Source organism: Strix aluco, chromosome 2 (genome assembly GCF_031877795.1).
Source record: "Strix aluco isolate bStrAlu1 chromosome 2, bStrAlu1.hap1, whole genome shotgun sequence".
NCBI classification, from domain to species: domain Eukaryota; kingdom Metazoa; phylum Chordata; class Aves; order Strigiformes; family Strigidae; genus Strix; species Strix aluco.
Window position 1 is genome coordinate 115,974,400 of NC_133932.1, and position 15,566 is coordinate 115,989,965.

The following is a 15,566-nucleotide window of genomic DNA, read 5'->3' on the forward strand; positions in this document are numbered from 1 at the left end:
CAGAAACTAGAAGTTGCATAAAGACAGCACAGCATTTCAAAGCATCTGTTCTGAAAAGCAAACAACAAACAGGGCTAAAGCACTGGTCTAAACTTCAGAGGACCATAAATTCATTGGGTAACCTCTGGTTTTGGTAAATTTTGCTTCAGTAGTCAAATCTGAAATTATTTGGTTTACATCGAAGAAACAATATACTGGCCGCTTTAAAAAAACCTTTTATGATAATAAGCTTTTTAAGTCACAAATTTGCCTAACAGTCACAAACATACTACTGCAGAAGCTACAGGTTCATGGGTGATATTTTCTTATTTAATAGCCCTTAATAGATTTATCTTTCATAAATTTAGCCCATCATTGAAAAACTGTTTCCTATCTTCTCAATGACACTCAGGATTTCAGACACTCTCCCTGTCCCTCACTCTCACAGACAGAAGAGTCCTTGTCTATGGGAACGACTGAAGTTTTCATACAGACACTGCTCCACATTTCTGAGTATCCTTGTTAGCCCTCCTTAGGTCTATTATACCCTGCCTGGGATGAAGGGATTAGAAGTGCCTACAATACTGAAAATCGGATTTACAGCAACAATGACTCTGTGCTTTGAGCTCCACTCCATTGCTAGTAAGTCTTGTGATTCTCTCTGCTTTTTAACAATTACTTGCACTGAGCTGGCACTTTTACAAAACTGTCATTATAAACTCCAAAGATCTTTTTCTTAAATAATAATAAATTCAGCTGCTAATGTTGTATGAGTAAAGAAAGGACCATTTCCCCAAACACAACACTTCACATCAGTGAGCATGATATGTTACTGGAGAAGGACTTTGTGTTATTGAGGGCCAAGCCTTCACAATCAGTCCTCGCCTTCACTATCCCAAGTAACACTCACTCATCAGCAAAGCTGTTTCCCAACTATTTATGACTGCTGATTTCCAAACAAAACTTTTGAGCAGCACAGATTCCCAAGAGATACCACTAATGACCTCTCAGCATTAATTCACATCTCTAGCTAGCTTCTCTATCCAGAGAAGGACCATCTCTAAATTCAGCTTAAGACTTTGGTAGGGGACTTTACAGAACGCCTTTTGGAAATCTGGATAGATTACATCAACTGTGTTGCCTTAACCTGTATGTTAACTCTGTCAAAGGATTTTAATAGACTTCGGAGGTGCTGAATGTATTTTGTAAGGCTGTTGTCTCTTCACCTCAGCACCTTTCATGTGTCTACTGTCTCTGCTCTTGGGTCACCTTACTAGTTTCCACTCTTCCAAAAAGTCCTTTTAAAAACTGATCTCACCACTGCCTCTTTCCAGTCTTCCATGACTGGCACAATTTAAAGCACTGGATTATACTCTCTGTTTAATAATTTGCTTATTTCGTTCTTGAACTCCTTCAGATGTGCAAACACATCTCACCTTAACAACAGACTGCTCTTCACTTCAGTTTGTTCAAATAGCCCCTTCCCCAAACATGGCAATTTGAGACAGATCTCCCAATGCAGTCCTTTGCCTCCAATTCTTTAAGTTCTTTCATAATGCACAGAAAAAAAAAAAAGCGCTTTTCTCTCTTGCTGTCATTTCATCTTCTCTAAACACTCCTTTTATAGGTCCGTGGTGCCCTGGTTCTGTAGATAGCATTGTGCTACTCATATCGGAAAAGAGGGAGGAAAAGGAAGATTAATTTCATGCCCTTCCCAAGTAGCTTCTCAAGGTGGAAAGAGCTTGTGTGTGTGCGTTTGAGGGCCTATATGGGGGGAGGTTGCTGGGGAGGCTCTCACACTACAGTTTTACACTTAGCCTACCATCACTTACCTTCTATTTCTCTATTCATCATTCATAGAAGACTTAGTTTTTCAAAGAATATATCCTCACTCCCAAGGGCTTCCTTTATTCTACTATTTCGCCATGTCAGATTTTTTTTAATTGATGGTCTTACAGTGTCTTGATGAGTGATACATACCCACTGAGAGCCCAGTGAAGCTTCAAAAACGGTTTCCAAGCAGCTTGCAACATTTTACCTTCTTGGCTCTCTTTAGCTTTAAGAAGCCATCTCCTCCCATCACTACCCCCTTTTTTTGTCTTTTTTAACTGAAGTTAAGTGGTACTTCAAGCAGATTTCTTAACCTTTTATAGATTCAGCATCCCTCCAGGAACAGAGAACAGACCATGTTTGTCACAGACAGCCCTCAGTAGTAAGTTTGAATCTGCTCTTTCATCCTGCTGTAGGCCATGTCCTGAGTCAATTCTCCCATTGTGGGTGCCCTGACTAGCTGTTTCAGTAAGTAGCTACTCACTGCCCCAAAGTTTTGTCTTGGCACCCGCCCCTGACACAGCATCCACCTAAATGAAATGAGGCTAACGAGCCATTCATTGCTGTATTTTCTGCTTTGTAGTCCTTCTGATCTCACACAGCATAGGCAAACTAGTCAGGCAGATGGAAATGCAGTCCTAATGCTATTTTTCCCCCTTACATGTGCCTGGAATTCTACCCACAGAGCTTTCAGTGCTGCAATAGCTACTCTTCTTTTTGAGTCTTTTGGTATCTGACGCTCATCTGGCAGAGTCATATAAGCTTCCAGTTGAGCTTTTATAACACTGAACTAACAGAACAGTGAATGGCACTGTTAGCACATTTACTTGTGAGGGGTTGTTTTGTTCAACCCTGCTTAAACAGGATTGACATTCACCCAAAAAGAAAAGAGAGAGTTTGAACGCTAAGCAGTTCAAGTACAAAAAATTAGATAAGATTCAAATTACACTTGAAAACAAATTTGCTGCCTTGCTGTCTTGAAGTCCACTCAGGTAGAGCTTGCTCCAGTTGCTTTTGTTATGCTCCATACCTTGCACAGTAGTTCTGTGAGAACAATGGAGTTGATGAAACCTGACTTCCCAAGGCTTCGTTGTGGGATTATCCAGTGTCTGAATGCGAACAGTAATTGAAAGTACACCTGCAGCTAAGGCTTTCCCTCACAGGGTAAGGCTATGCCTGTCCCAGAAAACACATCTTGACCAGAAACACAAGGTGGAATCAGGGGTTTACTGCAATTCAGATCCTTTTGTATTCCAAGTTCTCAGCCGCATGTATTATTCACGCAAACAATAATGAATTTAGTCTTCTTTTTTAGTGGAACTCTCAAGTGTCCTTTATTCAAATGTCAACATCTTGTACGCAAGGTGTTACAAGCACACAGCACAGAGCTTTCCCAGAAAAACAGGCAGATTGTTTCAGTGACCTTTAGTTGCATTCTTCCCTGTTCACAAAACACGTGCATTTTTTCAAGACCAATTTTAATTTTGGATGTTTAGGCTATCATCTGTAGTTGAGAAAAGTCACTATATTCTCTCGAACATTTTGTCCTTTAAAGAAAATATCTGTGGCTTTAATCCTGGCTTATAGTTCTTTTTGTGCAATCCTAAACTGACTGTAAAACATGTTTTATCATATTACCCCTTCACACTCTGGGTAGTTCAGATGCAGTCGAACAGAAACTGTTGCCTGAACAGCAGTATCTTTTTGCTCAAGTATTGCATGTAATTTTACAAGGACTCTGGCACCCCGATCTTCATATGATTAAGTCAGTCTTTCACTAGGATATACAAAACACATGCAATAGGGTAACATCAGTAGAATTCTCCATAAAAAAGAAGAATATTAAATTGTCTATCCAGTCCCTTTCCTATATAAGCTACTAAAGACTTCATATGCTTCTGTACAAAATTCAATATGTTTATTCAAATAGCTATTTCTCAAATGGGGAGCCTACAACACACAAAAGTTAGCAACTAGTTCACAAGTGGCCTTGTACCTAACAAAAAATTGTAGCTATGAATAAAGCTATGCTGTAATCCCAAAAGTGCTATTATGGGGGCTTGACAAGGTCTCAGAAACCATTTGTTGAGCCTCAGAGGAGACAAGAGAGAACAGCAGGCTAGCCAGCCAGAACACAAAACCCTCCTGAATGGTTATCAGCCTGCACGTAGCAGTAACTCACAGCATTACTTGCCAAGCTCGCAAAGAAAAGATGGGGGGCAGTGAGGGGGGAGAGGAGCATAAGAGTTAAAGCACTGGCAGAATGAAGCCTGAAACTGAAACTATGCTGCCATCCATTCACACAAGATGGGCTTCTCTACTCTAAACTCAAGACTGCTTTACAGTGGAAAGATACCAGAAAGAAAGCCTTTTATTAGCAGCAAAGCTAAGTATCTTGATGCTCCCGCTTCAGCTTCATTACCTTACTTGAACAAAGTTAGATAAATTGTCTGTATTGAACCTTCAAGAGCATTTCCAAGACTTAAATTAAGAGAGATGGGTGAACTGATTACTATCATCTACATAAACTCAGAATCCACAGTTCTGAGTATTTTATAATATTATTAACAAAGTAAGCCAGCAGTTTGTTTTATACTTTAAACATAAAAGAGACAACTATATATTCTCGATGATCCCAAGGGTCTTTTCCAACCTAAATGATTCTATGATTGATTAAACATAATCTTCATAGTCTTAATCAGTTTCAAAATGAGAATTTTGAATGAGATTTGACATCCCTTTAGCATGGACCCTTTTGTCATATTTCCAAAGTTTAAGATCTGGCAGTTCCTCTTCCCCCAACAAATGCCCAGAAAGCACATTTTTAACTCAAATCATTTGAGCTGATCAAATCTAACATTGTTCATGGCAGCAGACTGGCAGAAGACATGCAAGTTATTACTTTGCACAACACATTATTTACCTCATCCTAGGAGACAGTCCTAGCTGCAAGTATACTCCCAATCTGAATTTGCATTTAGACAGTGTATAATTCCACAATAAAGCAGAGCCTTGGGGAGGAGGAAAGAAAAAATAAATATCAGGTTTCATAAACACCATTACTCACACAACTATTGTGCAAGCCACAAAAAGTTGCAACCAAAACTGGTGCAGCCTGTGTGACTTTAAGACAGCAAGGCTACAAGTCCATCTTCAATTCTGCAGTACCTCAAAAGCAGCTAGCACTGTAGATGTCTTTATACAAGGACTCTGTATAGCCACAGAATTCTTTGGGTTTTAACAGATCCAGAAATACAGAGGTTATCAGTATGTGCAGCTACAAAATTAATATATATATTTTTTCCCTTATGGTCAAGACATTTCTGATGTTTCTGCAGAAATATTTGAAAGCTGTATTTTCCACAGAACAGTTATCACATGCACAGACCACAAACAATATTGTTGAGAACCAGCAAAAAGGTTAAGGAATGCATCTGGATATTCATCCACTACAGGTTATTCTTTTAGAATCTGCAGAGGCCACCAAAGGTCCTGCAGAAGCACGGAAGGTATTAGAGCCTCATCACATTCACCCTTAAAAGCAAAGGAGACACCACCATCATCCTTTTTTTTTTTTTTTTTTTGGTTAAAAAAATCCCCACTATCAGATATGAAGAAACACTTTTTCAAAATCTGCTTTCAATTTGCTCACTAAAGAACTGCTACTGTATTGCAAATTACCTGCGCTGTGTGTACTTACCACTTCCTTGCTTATCTACCTGAACTTTTGTTCTCCAAGTACTTTTCTTCAAATGCACAAAATGACAAAATTAGATTCATCCTTTAATGCTACTATTTGATTCCTGCCCTCAGATGTAAGGGGCTCCCTTCCAGGCCAGGTTTAAGGTTTTACCATAACTTCTATTAGGATTATCAAAACTCAAGGTTGGAAACAAGAGCTGCAAAATCTCCTCCTAGTCCAGGAGACTTCCAGGACCCAGTTTCCTGACTCACCTCTCCTTCCCTACTCAATTCCTGAGACAGAAACCCAACGGCACTCTACTGATCACTGATTTCAGCCCCAGAAAAGTTTCTAACTCTGTCATTTTTGTCCCTGTCTCCAAACTCTTTGTTAACACAAGGAAGAATCTACTGCCATAGTCCAGACCTAGTCTAGCTGTACAGACAGGTGCTTTCCCATGCAGATACTATGCCTAAGATCTCAGCTCCCGAACCCTGCAGAGCCTCTCAGCCACCTCCACCTCTGTTCTCACCTTTCCCTGAAGAACAGTTAGCTCCAGGTTCATCTCCTCCTCCTCAACAATGCACAGCCCATAGCATTCACCACTTTTTTTAGTGCACCCAACAGCTGCACATATTCTGCACTGCCATCCCAGAAGCAGAGAGCACAGTACATTGTTTCTGGCATGCCACTAGACATCTTGGTATTTAGAGATAGCTCATGTTTTTCTTTCATTCCCACCACTTACTTCTAGTGCACTTATCACCCCCAAGTTCCACTCTTGGACACTGTTGATGACTGTATGCAACCTTCACATGGGTGAGCAAGGAAGCGGAGCAGTGTCTTCTGCCCTGAAGTTTCCTCCGAATTTTTCAGAAGTTTGGGGACCTAAACAGGATACAAACCCCCACAGGAATCAGTCTCCAAGGTGACTGAAAAATGCAACACAACAGTTCTAGCATATCGCAGCAGCCTATCAAAAAACCTCTTGCTTACTGCAAAGTACATGCATGAAGAGCCTATGTTTAGCACATACAAGAGGAGACAATTAAATCAAACACACACAAGTACCAACTCTCCCCTATGATTTGCTTTCAGTCTCGACATTCTGCAGTCATTCGTGTTTACCAACCATTGCCATTTTATTCTCTTCATATTCAGTTACATATTAGCTTAATGTGTGCAAAAACTAGGATAGCATTAGGCTTGACACTGCAAATAGGGAGTTTTCTTATGTATGTAGTAGTCTAGAAGAAAAAGTACTATTTGGGAAACTTCAATTGTCTGTCTGTAACCTGTGCCACTGTTTTAAAAATTTTAATCATTTTTAACACTCTTCAAACAGAAGACACTACCAGACCATTCAGTTATTTATGATCCTCCCTCCCTCCATCCCCAGTCAGCATCCTGTAAATGAGCACCACTGCAACAAGTAACTATCACACTTCTGCTGCTTCTAGGGCAGTCATGGAAGGAAGCTAGAGAAGTCCACCTATTACTCTTATTACAGACTCTTTTAGGAAAATTCAGATTAACATCACACTTTGAAATGAAAGGATTATCCTCTGAAATTAAGAACCAGAGCCAAGCTTGCAAGACAGGCTGTACAGCAAAAATAGAGAAATGGCAAACATTTTATTCTAAGACAAAAATAGCAACACACCAGGCAAATGGTAAAGACTGAAGATAGCACTCATTTTGTCAGGACAGAACAAAGAAAATCCTATGAAATGCACGAGATGTCTCCTTTTGGGGCTGGAGCCCAGCATTTCTGCTAAAAAAGAAGATACTGGTTGTCTGTGGTTCAGACCTATACTCATGATTCTGGTTTCCAGTCCTCACTAAACTAATTTTATGTTTAAATCCAAATAAAAGATGATGAAAGGAGACTATACCCTTCTGGAACTGGAGCTGCACCTAACAATGTTAACCACAGCAGGGGTGGGAACACACAGTCCACGCCAGCAGCCTGTGCGCTGCCTCACATGTTCAGTTCATTTAACTACAGCAACCCAGTCTCCATCCCGTATAATCACAACCCAGACATTTGCAACTGATGTCCTGCTTCTCATTGTCCCACTGCTTGTCTGTGGAAAATTACTTTGGTGGAAGATGGCAGCATCTTGGTATTAACTAGCTATTCAGAATGATCTACTTCTATCACTATTTTAGGCACAGCAATGAATGACTTCTAAGTCAAGAAATTCAATCAAGAGCCACATTTTTATAATCATTTTGATACTCACTGGCACAACAATCACATTTTAATGCCAAAATGGACACATCTGAGCTGTAACTTGTAGGTCTTGTAAAGTGCATATCACCACGTCGGCTGCTGTTGCATACTGTTGGAGTACAACCTTGCCATACACAAATTCAAGCCACTGTACCTTCCTTATATTGCCACTGTAGTTTCCAAATTTCAGCATAACTAAAAGTCTGTTCTTAAGAAACAAGAGATTTTTCAGTTTCTGCTACAACAGCCTGCAAATTACAGCTCTTCAGATTTCAGTGGTAATAAAGGACATTTCTGTTGTTTTGTTGTTGTTGGTTTGTTTTTTTTTTTTAAAAAAAGCTTTGAAAAGACTTTAAAACAGAAGAACCAAAGAATACCCAAGAGCTAGAGTGAACAGACTACCTCACTGTCATTTGGCCAAAAGCAGCATCCTCCGATGACATCCACTTTCTCTACAATCAGTGCCCTCACACACTATCCCCTACTCCCTCACAAGAAATCAAGCACAGCAGTACATGCCCCCATTATTTACATATATTATTCTAATTTATAAATCCATAATAAAAGCAGATAGAAAAAACACTGGTGTTTTGCAACACTATTCTCACAACCTCCTCTCTGCACTTGTCAAAGGCTTCAAGTAAGAATGAAACACTAACTCATCTTTGCTGCAGGCTATCAACACATCTGTGACAAGATAACGAAAGATCACACCAAATGAAGTCCAAGGGCCACAGGAGGACTCACTCAATCGCATGCCCTTAAAAACCTATAAAGCTTGGAGCCACCTAACCAGGTGAGAAGGGAAGGAAGCAGATGGGAAGACACTTATATGAGTGGTTTACCAGAAAAATTAAAGAGAACAAGACTTCATCCAATACAGCATGCATACCTCATTATGTAGATACAGTTTAATTAGGAACTTTCTAACTACTATGGTAATGGATCCAAAAGAGACTCAGGGCATGTATTTTAAGAAGATAATACCACATATTACATACATAAAGTCTGCGGCATTTAGAAATTCCACACTATTGTTGACAGGAGTGAGAAGCCAAAGGCTTGCATGCCGACTCCACGGCTCTCACCGCCTGCCTGTAATCTGCACCAACTGCTTCAGTTCAAAACAGTTAAAATCAACACACATGAACATTCAGCCAAAAAAAAAAAAACCACCAAACCCTCATGTCAATTAAACTGCGAGATAACAAGAGTTGTTTGCAAGTTTGTAGTGAAAACTAACAGCATGAAGTTCATGATACAATTCCTGCAAAGGCTTGATATAGAACTTCCAGACATGTTGTTTCACTTCTTGCCAAGTAATATTTCTCACTGGACTCACCACTTCTAGTTGTGGCACTCCCAAACTCAATGTACCTCTCACTAAATCAGTTTGATATAAACATTGACAAAATACATTATCTATGATGTGACGTAACTCAGTCAATGCATACTCATAAATACAAACAAACTGGAGCTAACCTCGTAACATCCTTATGAAGGGTCAAGTGTTTTGAAAAAAAAAAAGTCAAAATTTCTAAAGTAGACAAAGGTAGGCTCTTCTGCATGCACTGCAGAGCTTGGCCTGATCTCTAACAGAGTAGCCTAACTTCTAGAGCTGAAGAGCATCCAACTTGTTACAAGTTAGTCAGAAGTGACTATTTTTGATAACATTACAAAACAGACACTAAGCTCTTGACTTATCTTCTTCCTTTGACAACAGGTTATGCAGTTTATCTACACTGTATTAAAACAGTTCCTTATTGTTCACCCAAAAAATTCCATGTCTCCCTCTTCAAATACTCTGAAACAAGAATAGCACCAGCATCTTATACATTACCCAAACCATTATTTTATTTAACTTAAACATATTCTGCCTTCTCTTTTTTTTTTTATCCCCCCAAAGGGAAATACTCAATCTCTTCAGTTTCTCTTTATACAGAAGTTTTTGAGAGATTCATCATCATTCTTGCAATATCCATTTAACCGGTAAATAGAAACTATGACATACTGTATTAGAGATCAAGCAAGCCAGTAGTTTAGTGGACATCCACTAGTTTTCCACCATTGTTTCCTATGCAACTCATACAGACCCTCAAGGAAAAAAAGTGGATATAGATTGTTTAAAGCATGCAAGCATTATTATTTTGTTTCAATTGTGTTTCAAAATGTGTCAGTATGTCCAAACGAAACAATCTGTCCCCCCACCTACAGCAATACTTCCAACACAGAACTATGATAGCTGAAATAAAAACAAAAAATAACCTCCAACTGCACTTGTGTTTGGGACCTACATCACCTCTTGCAGTTCCTGAGAGTGACTAGGAGAGCACTAGCTTGCTTACTGGTGGTTCCCCACCGGCAGAGGCTCACCACGTAAGCTGCTTTCTGAGAGATTAAGAATAGCTTCCAATAAAGCACCAGGGGATGTTACTATAGCTCGAGATCTTAAATTATATCATTTTTTGCTGTCGTAATTAAAAAGTTAGATACTGCCTAAGAGTGACATTCAACAGTTTCTTATTCCCATCCAAACCACATCCGATAAACAGGAAAAATTAATATCTGGAAACACTCCAAATTGCCACTGAAACAGACAGCCTTGCTCCACAGAATAGGCTTCTCTCAGACTTCCGACTATAGCTGTATCACAAAAACAGAAGGCAGAGGAGAGCAAACAAAAAAAAAAGCAGTACAAGATCAATCCCATTAACACTGGGTACCAGTCTGGCATCCGCACACAACCAGCACATGCTGCCAGCTCCAGGGGAGCATGTACCTAGTGTGCTACATGAAACGGGCAGCCAGGCTGGCACAAGTAGCCCCCGCTGTCCTGCCACCTCCCTCTGCCCAGACCCGGCACTCAGTTCCTAATCAGCTTTGAAAAAGCCTGATCCAGTCAATTAAAAAAATATATATATTTTTTTTTTAAATCAAATCTGTACCTTAGTCCAACACACTAAAACCTGCTGGCATATTTTCCAAGTCCAGCATAAGTCAAATAGGTGGGTTTAATATCTGGGTTGAGTGATGTTCTGGAGGGAGCACCCAAACGGCACGCAAAGCAGCTTTTATGCAGGAAATAACTGAGATTTTCTGGACAAAAAAAGTAAACTATCCTACCACCACTAGACACGAGTAACAATTTCTTTATCTGAAGACTGACATTCAACATGCCATGCCTGCATTCCCTTCCCAGTGTCTGCCATTAAGCTGCCTTCTTGTACACCTTTCTGCTATAAAAATAAACCCCATCAATTCACACAGAGTTTGTTCTAAGCAGGTTTTAGAGCCCACTGCTGGTACTGCACTGATGAAAAAGCACCATTCAATAAAAAGCCAGTAAGATTCAACCACTGACATCACAGACTTAAAAATAAGAGGGATTAAAATAAAAACTTGAGAACAGAATGCAATTTTGCTGCAGGCAATGTACCAGGTAGAGTTCAGCTGCAGCGCTTGACATTGTTATTCAGCTAACTTGATCATCAACTGGGTCAAGTTTGGCAGCAAATATGTAAGAAAACCTCCGTGGAGCCATACCTGGTGATCCTCTAAGATGGCCCACTCGAGATGCCAAGCCTCACCTTACGGCAAAGGGCACCACAGTGCTGGACTGGCTTTTTTGTTGAAGCACAGCATGAAACCCAGCTTACACCCTCAGCAGGTCACTAAAGCACATACTACAGAACATCTCTTTCACTCACTAGAAGGATTCTCACTCCATCAAGATTCCTATAAGACTGTCCTCCAAAACGTTCCTGTGTAGTTCAATACAATTAACTTCCTACAATTAGGAGACACAACTGCTATCTAGTTTTGAATTGCCGTACTGCACCTCAGAGGCAGCTGTAAAAGCAATCCAAAAAAAAGAGGTGAAGACCGCAGTTGTACTGTGGACACTAGCTCCTACTACTCTTAAAGTGGATTTTTATTAGCAAGGGCTTTGAACATACATTTGCACAAACTGAATTATTAAAGTTTAGTTCTTTTCAGTGCTTCTTCTATTCATTAGACATTCATATATAGAAGATGTTATTTAAGAAAAACCTGCTCCAATATTTTTAACAAACCATTTACAGTCCTGCAGCCCATTCTCCAAAGTACTCTAAAAATCATGAGGTACATTAATAGACAAAGATTTGTGCCATTTAAAAGAAAAATTAGAATCATGTAACAAAGTTTGCTTTAAACTTATAAGGTCAAGGGAAAAAATAAGAAAATTAACTAAAAGATAGCAAACAACTTCATATGTAAAGAAAGTTTGAGCTGTATACTACAAACAACTCAAGAAGCAGGTTCATCCATCAGTATGTACCATTTGGGGAACACTGAAACAATGTAAGAATTTTTTTAAAATATTTGCATATTACAATGTACAAACATTAAATTCTGTTTCATACAGTCCCCACCGCAAAATATAACATCCAGTCATAGATTACTATAGCTTCAGGAAAACAAAATGTTACTACACATTTGCTTTTGCAATTTAATTGATTCCTTTGGATAAAGGGGTAAATGGAACCTTTAAGTCTAATTCCGTCCATCTAATTTAATATCACATATGTACAAGTGTACTGTAAGCCACCAGAACATCTATAGATGTTTCATTTTACATATTTCAGTGATTGTCCAAGGGCAATTACACAGCATATTTAAAAGATAAAGTTTGCAGAAATCTGGAAGGAAAATCAGAAGTATTAGGGAAAGGGAAGGGAACGGAGGCACTAAATGAACAATAAAAAAAAAAAAAGGAGACAATATACATTGCTCACCCTTTTTTTCAAACTTTTATCAAATACCATATCTTGATTTCTGCCCTCACCAAGAGGAGAGAGGATTTAAAATCATACACGCTCAAGAACTGTGAGAAAATTCTACTCTAAAGTCACCTTTGAGTAACTACCTATTTTTAAACCACACGATTCCATTTTTCTGAAATTACTCAAAATACACTACCATCAGTACACTTTCCCGAACACAATCAAGCAGCCTGATGATTTCACCAAAAATGTGTTTGAATATATGCTCCACCAGTGTCACATGCTGAATTCCCTACACGCTGCTGCAGTCCAACATGCTGAACAGCTGCGCAGAGCCTGACACGAATATTAGAAATGTAGTCATATTTTTCAGTACCTCAATCTATTTTTCATATTGCAGGTGTGTATCAGCACTGAAACGAGGGCTGGCTGTACCAGCAAAGTTACTACCTGCATGTAAGGAGACTTGAGGCAATAGCTTATCACACTGATGACAGTATATTCCTCTTCCCCTCACAGAAAAAAAAGAATTCAGGCAAGATAAGAATTCCTCCTATGAACACTTTGAAGAATCCAAATGTAAAATCTGAGAAGTAGTTAGCTGACTCATACCACCAGACAAAATTCATGCTGAAGTAACTGTGCCGCAATTAATACCAGCATGTTTAAAACACAGACAAGGTGTGACCAGTCCCATTACACCGTTCTGTAGGTAATGGCTAAAGCATTTCTAGAATTAAAGCTTATGTAAACAGAAACAGATCATGTTTCAGCCATAACTGACCACAGCCTGCTTTAAAAGTTTTTTATTTATCAAATGTGAAAATAACACCCAGACTTTTAAAATGCATGTTATTTGAACAACAACATACAGAGCACCACTATGAGGAGACTGCAAGAGAAAGAATGAATATAATTTAAAATTTAGGACCTGTTACAAGAACAGCCCATGCCTCTCCTCCTTCTGCTCCCTACTTCCTATTGTTCTGCTGTTCAGCAAGTGATGCCATGTCATGGACGAAGGAAACGTAAATGACAGTTTGCTAGATCCTTCTTTAAAATATTTATGCAAAGAAATTAATTTACTCAGGTCTGTACCAAGAACTGGTCACATGTAAAGCTCTTTTAAGGCATTCTAAAGCCCCGAAAGGACCAGCAGACTTTGGTTCCTGAAGCAGCCAGCAAGAATAACCAAAATGGTGACTACAAGTAATAAATCAGACAAAAAAGCATTATTAGAAAAAAAAAAATAATCAAACCCTGTTCTACGAAGCTGATGGTCGGGTTGAACGTTGCAAGTGGCTACTCACGTATTCAAAATGAAAACCTGTTCACTTAAGCGTTTTCCTCCACTACATATTTTTTTCTCCAAAACCTACCCGTACCGAAACAAGACTCCAGCATTTCGCTGAGGGGATGGGAACGCTCCGAGTGCCCTACGGCGACCCAAGCACAGTCCGGACGGCAAAAGGCGGGGTTTAACCGGGCGGCAGCAGAAGCCACGACACCGAGAGAGAAAGAAGATAGGGCAGGGCCGGAGAATGGGCGGCATTAACGTGGGGGGCCGAGGGGGACGCAAGGGCCCGTGGGGCAGGAGGCGGTGGGCGCAGGGCAGGGCGGCCGGAGCAGGCAGCGCGGGCGGCGGGCCGGGAGGGGCCAGGGGGCGCAGAGAGCCCGCGGCGGGGTCCGGGGGAGCCCCGCTCCTCACTCACCCGTCCTTCCGCTTGGCTTTGTAGACGTGCCCGTAGGTGCCCCTGCCCACCTTGCAGCCCTCGTACTCGAAGAGGTCCTCCACCCGCTCGCGCTCCCCGGTCAGCTTCACCTTGAAGTCATAGTCCATCTTCAGCGCCCGCCGCGCCGCCCCGAGCCGCGCCGCGCCGAGCCGCCCCCAACAGCCGCGCACCCCGCCGCGCCCCGCCCCGCCGCGACCGGGCGGCAGCAGCAGCAGCAGCAGCAGGAGGAGGAGGAGGAGGCCCCCGAGCCGCCCCGCGGACCATCCAGGGGCGGGCGGGCGGCGGCGGGACTGCTCCCTTCCCTCCCGAGCCCCGTCCTCCGGCTGCTCCCTCCCCACCCCGCCAGCTAGCGGCACAACAGCCGGTCTCCCGGGCGGAATACGGCAACCGCGCCTGGCCGCACTGCCGCAAAGAAACGTCGCAAACTGCGGACACCTCCCCGGCCCCGGGCGCGGCGGGCAGCGCACCACGTGGAAGGCGGCGGGCTGCGACCTCCGCCGGAGCCCCGCCCCCGCCCGTCCCGACATGCCTTGCGGGCCCGCAAGCACGCTGGGAGATGGAGTCCGGGCGGGGGGGGCGCAACGCGCCGCGATGCATGCCGGGAGTTGTAGTCTTGCCCGCGCGAGGCACGCTGGGAGGTGTAGTCTTCAGGCGGCGAGGTGGCGCGGTCCCTGCCGGGAGCTGCAGTCCCCGGGCGGGGCTGCGGCGACAGGGCCCGGCCTGGGGTAGCGGCACGGGCAGAGGCCGCACGGGTGGTTGTTTCCCGGAGCAGGATCAGCGCTCCGGGCTGGGCAGCTGGAGCTGGGGCACTGCCGGCAGTCAGCAGCCACCACAAGCTGTGGCTGTCGGCATCACGGGTCGGTTATGGTGAACGTCAGGATCTCCAGCTTACTCCAGACTGGCGAGGGCAGACACAGCTGGTCTTCGCCAGCTCAACCTGCCAGACCACCTGTTAACATTGTTGTATTTAAGACAATTCTGTGATTTCAGGTGTAGGCACGGTCAGATGCCACCGTGCTGCAGAGACAAATCAGGATCATGGCGCCTTGTATTTAATGCAAATGCTGTTACCTTTAGCAAGGCCCCTGCATGTGACCAGTAACTGGGCCCCTTCCATTGCCTCTCCTTGGCTCACAGAGCCATAGTTACCAACCCAACACAAAGCCGGCTAGTCGTTTTGCAGAACAGAGAGCTTGTAACTAAACTAAAGCTACAGTAATCTTTCTAATTACAGCCCATTGGCATTTTTAGTAGTTGTGCACATAGGCCTCACAGTTCATCTCAAGAAAGCAATGTGGGTAAGTAAGCGGGCACTCAGATCCCTGACTTAAAGACAAAATATC

At 42.2% G+C, this 15,566-nt stretch overlaps 1 protein-coding gene across 12 annotated transcripts in view; it reads right to left on the reverse strand.

Annotated features, from left to right (window-relative positions):
• CDK8 (cyclin dependent kinase 8) overlaps window positions 1-14,526 on the reverse strand; it is a 90,545-nt gene extending 76,019 nt beyond the window's left edge. For 3 of the 12 annotated variants that reach the window (XM_074815961.1, XM_074815967.1, XM_074815959.1), the window contains exons 1-3: window positions 14,203-14,286; window positions 6,240-6,379; window positions 4,733-4,820 (exon numbers count right to left, since the gene is read on the reverse strand). Coding sequence is in view for 4 of the 12 variants with exons in the window: in XM_074815965.1 (XP_074672066.1) it covers window positions 14,203-14,330 (128 nt within the window). In the remaining 8 variants the exon portion in view is untranslated. Of the gene's footprint in view, window positions 1-4,732; window positions 4,821-6,239; window positions 6,380-14,202 lie in introns of all 12 variants that reach the window. The other 9 variants (XM_074815968.1, XM_074815962.1, XM_074815960.1 and 6 more) reach the window with 6 other exon arrangements.
• Between the last annotated feature and the right edge of the window lie 1,040 nt (window positions 14,527-15,566).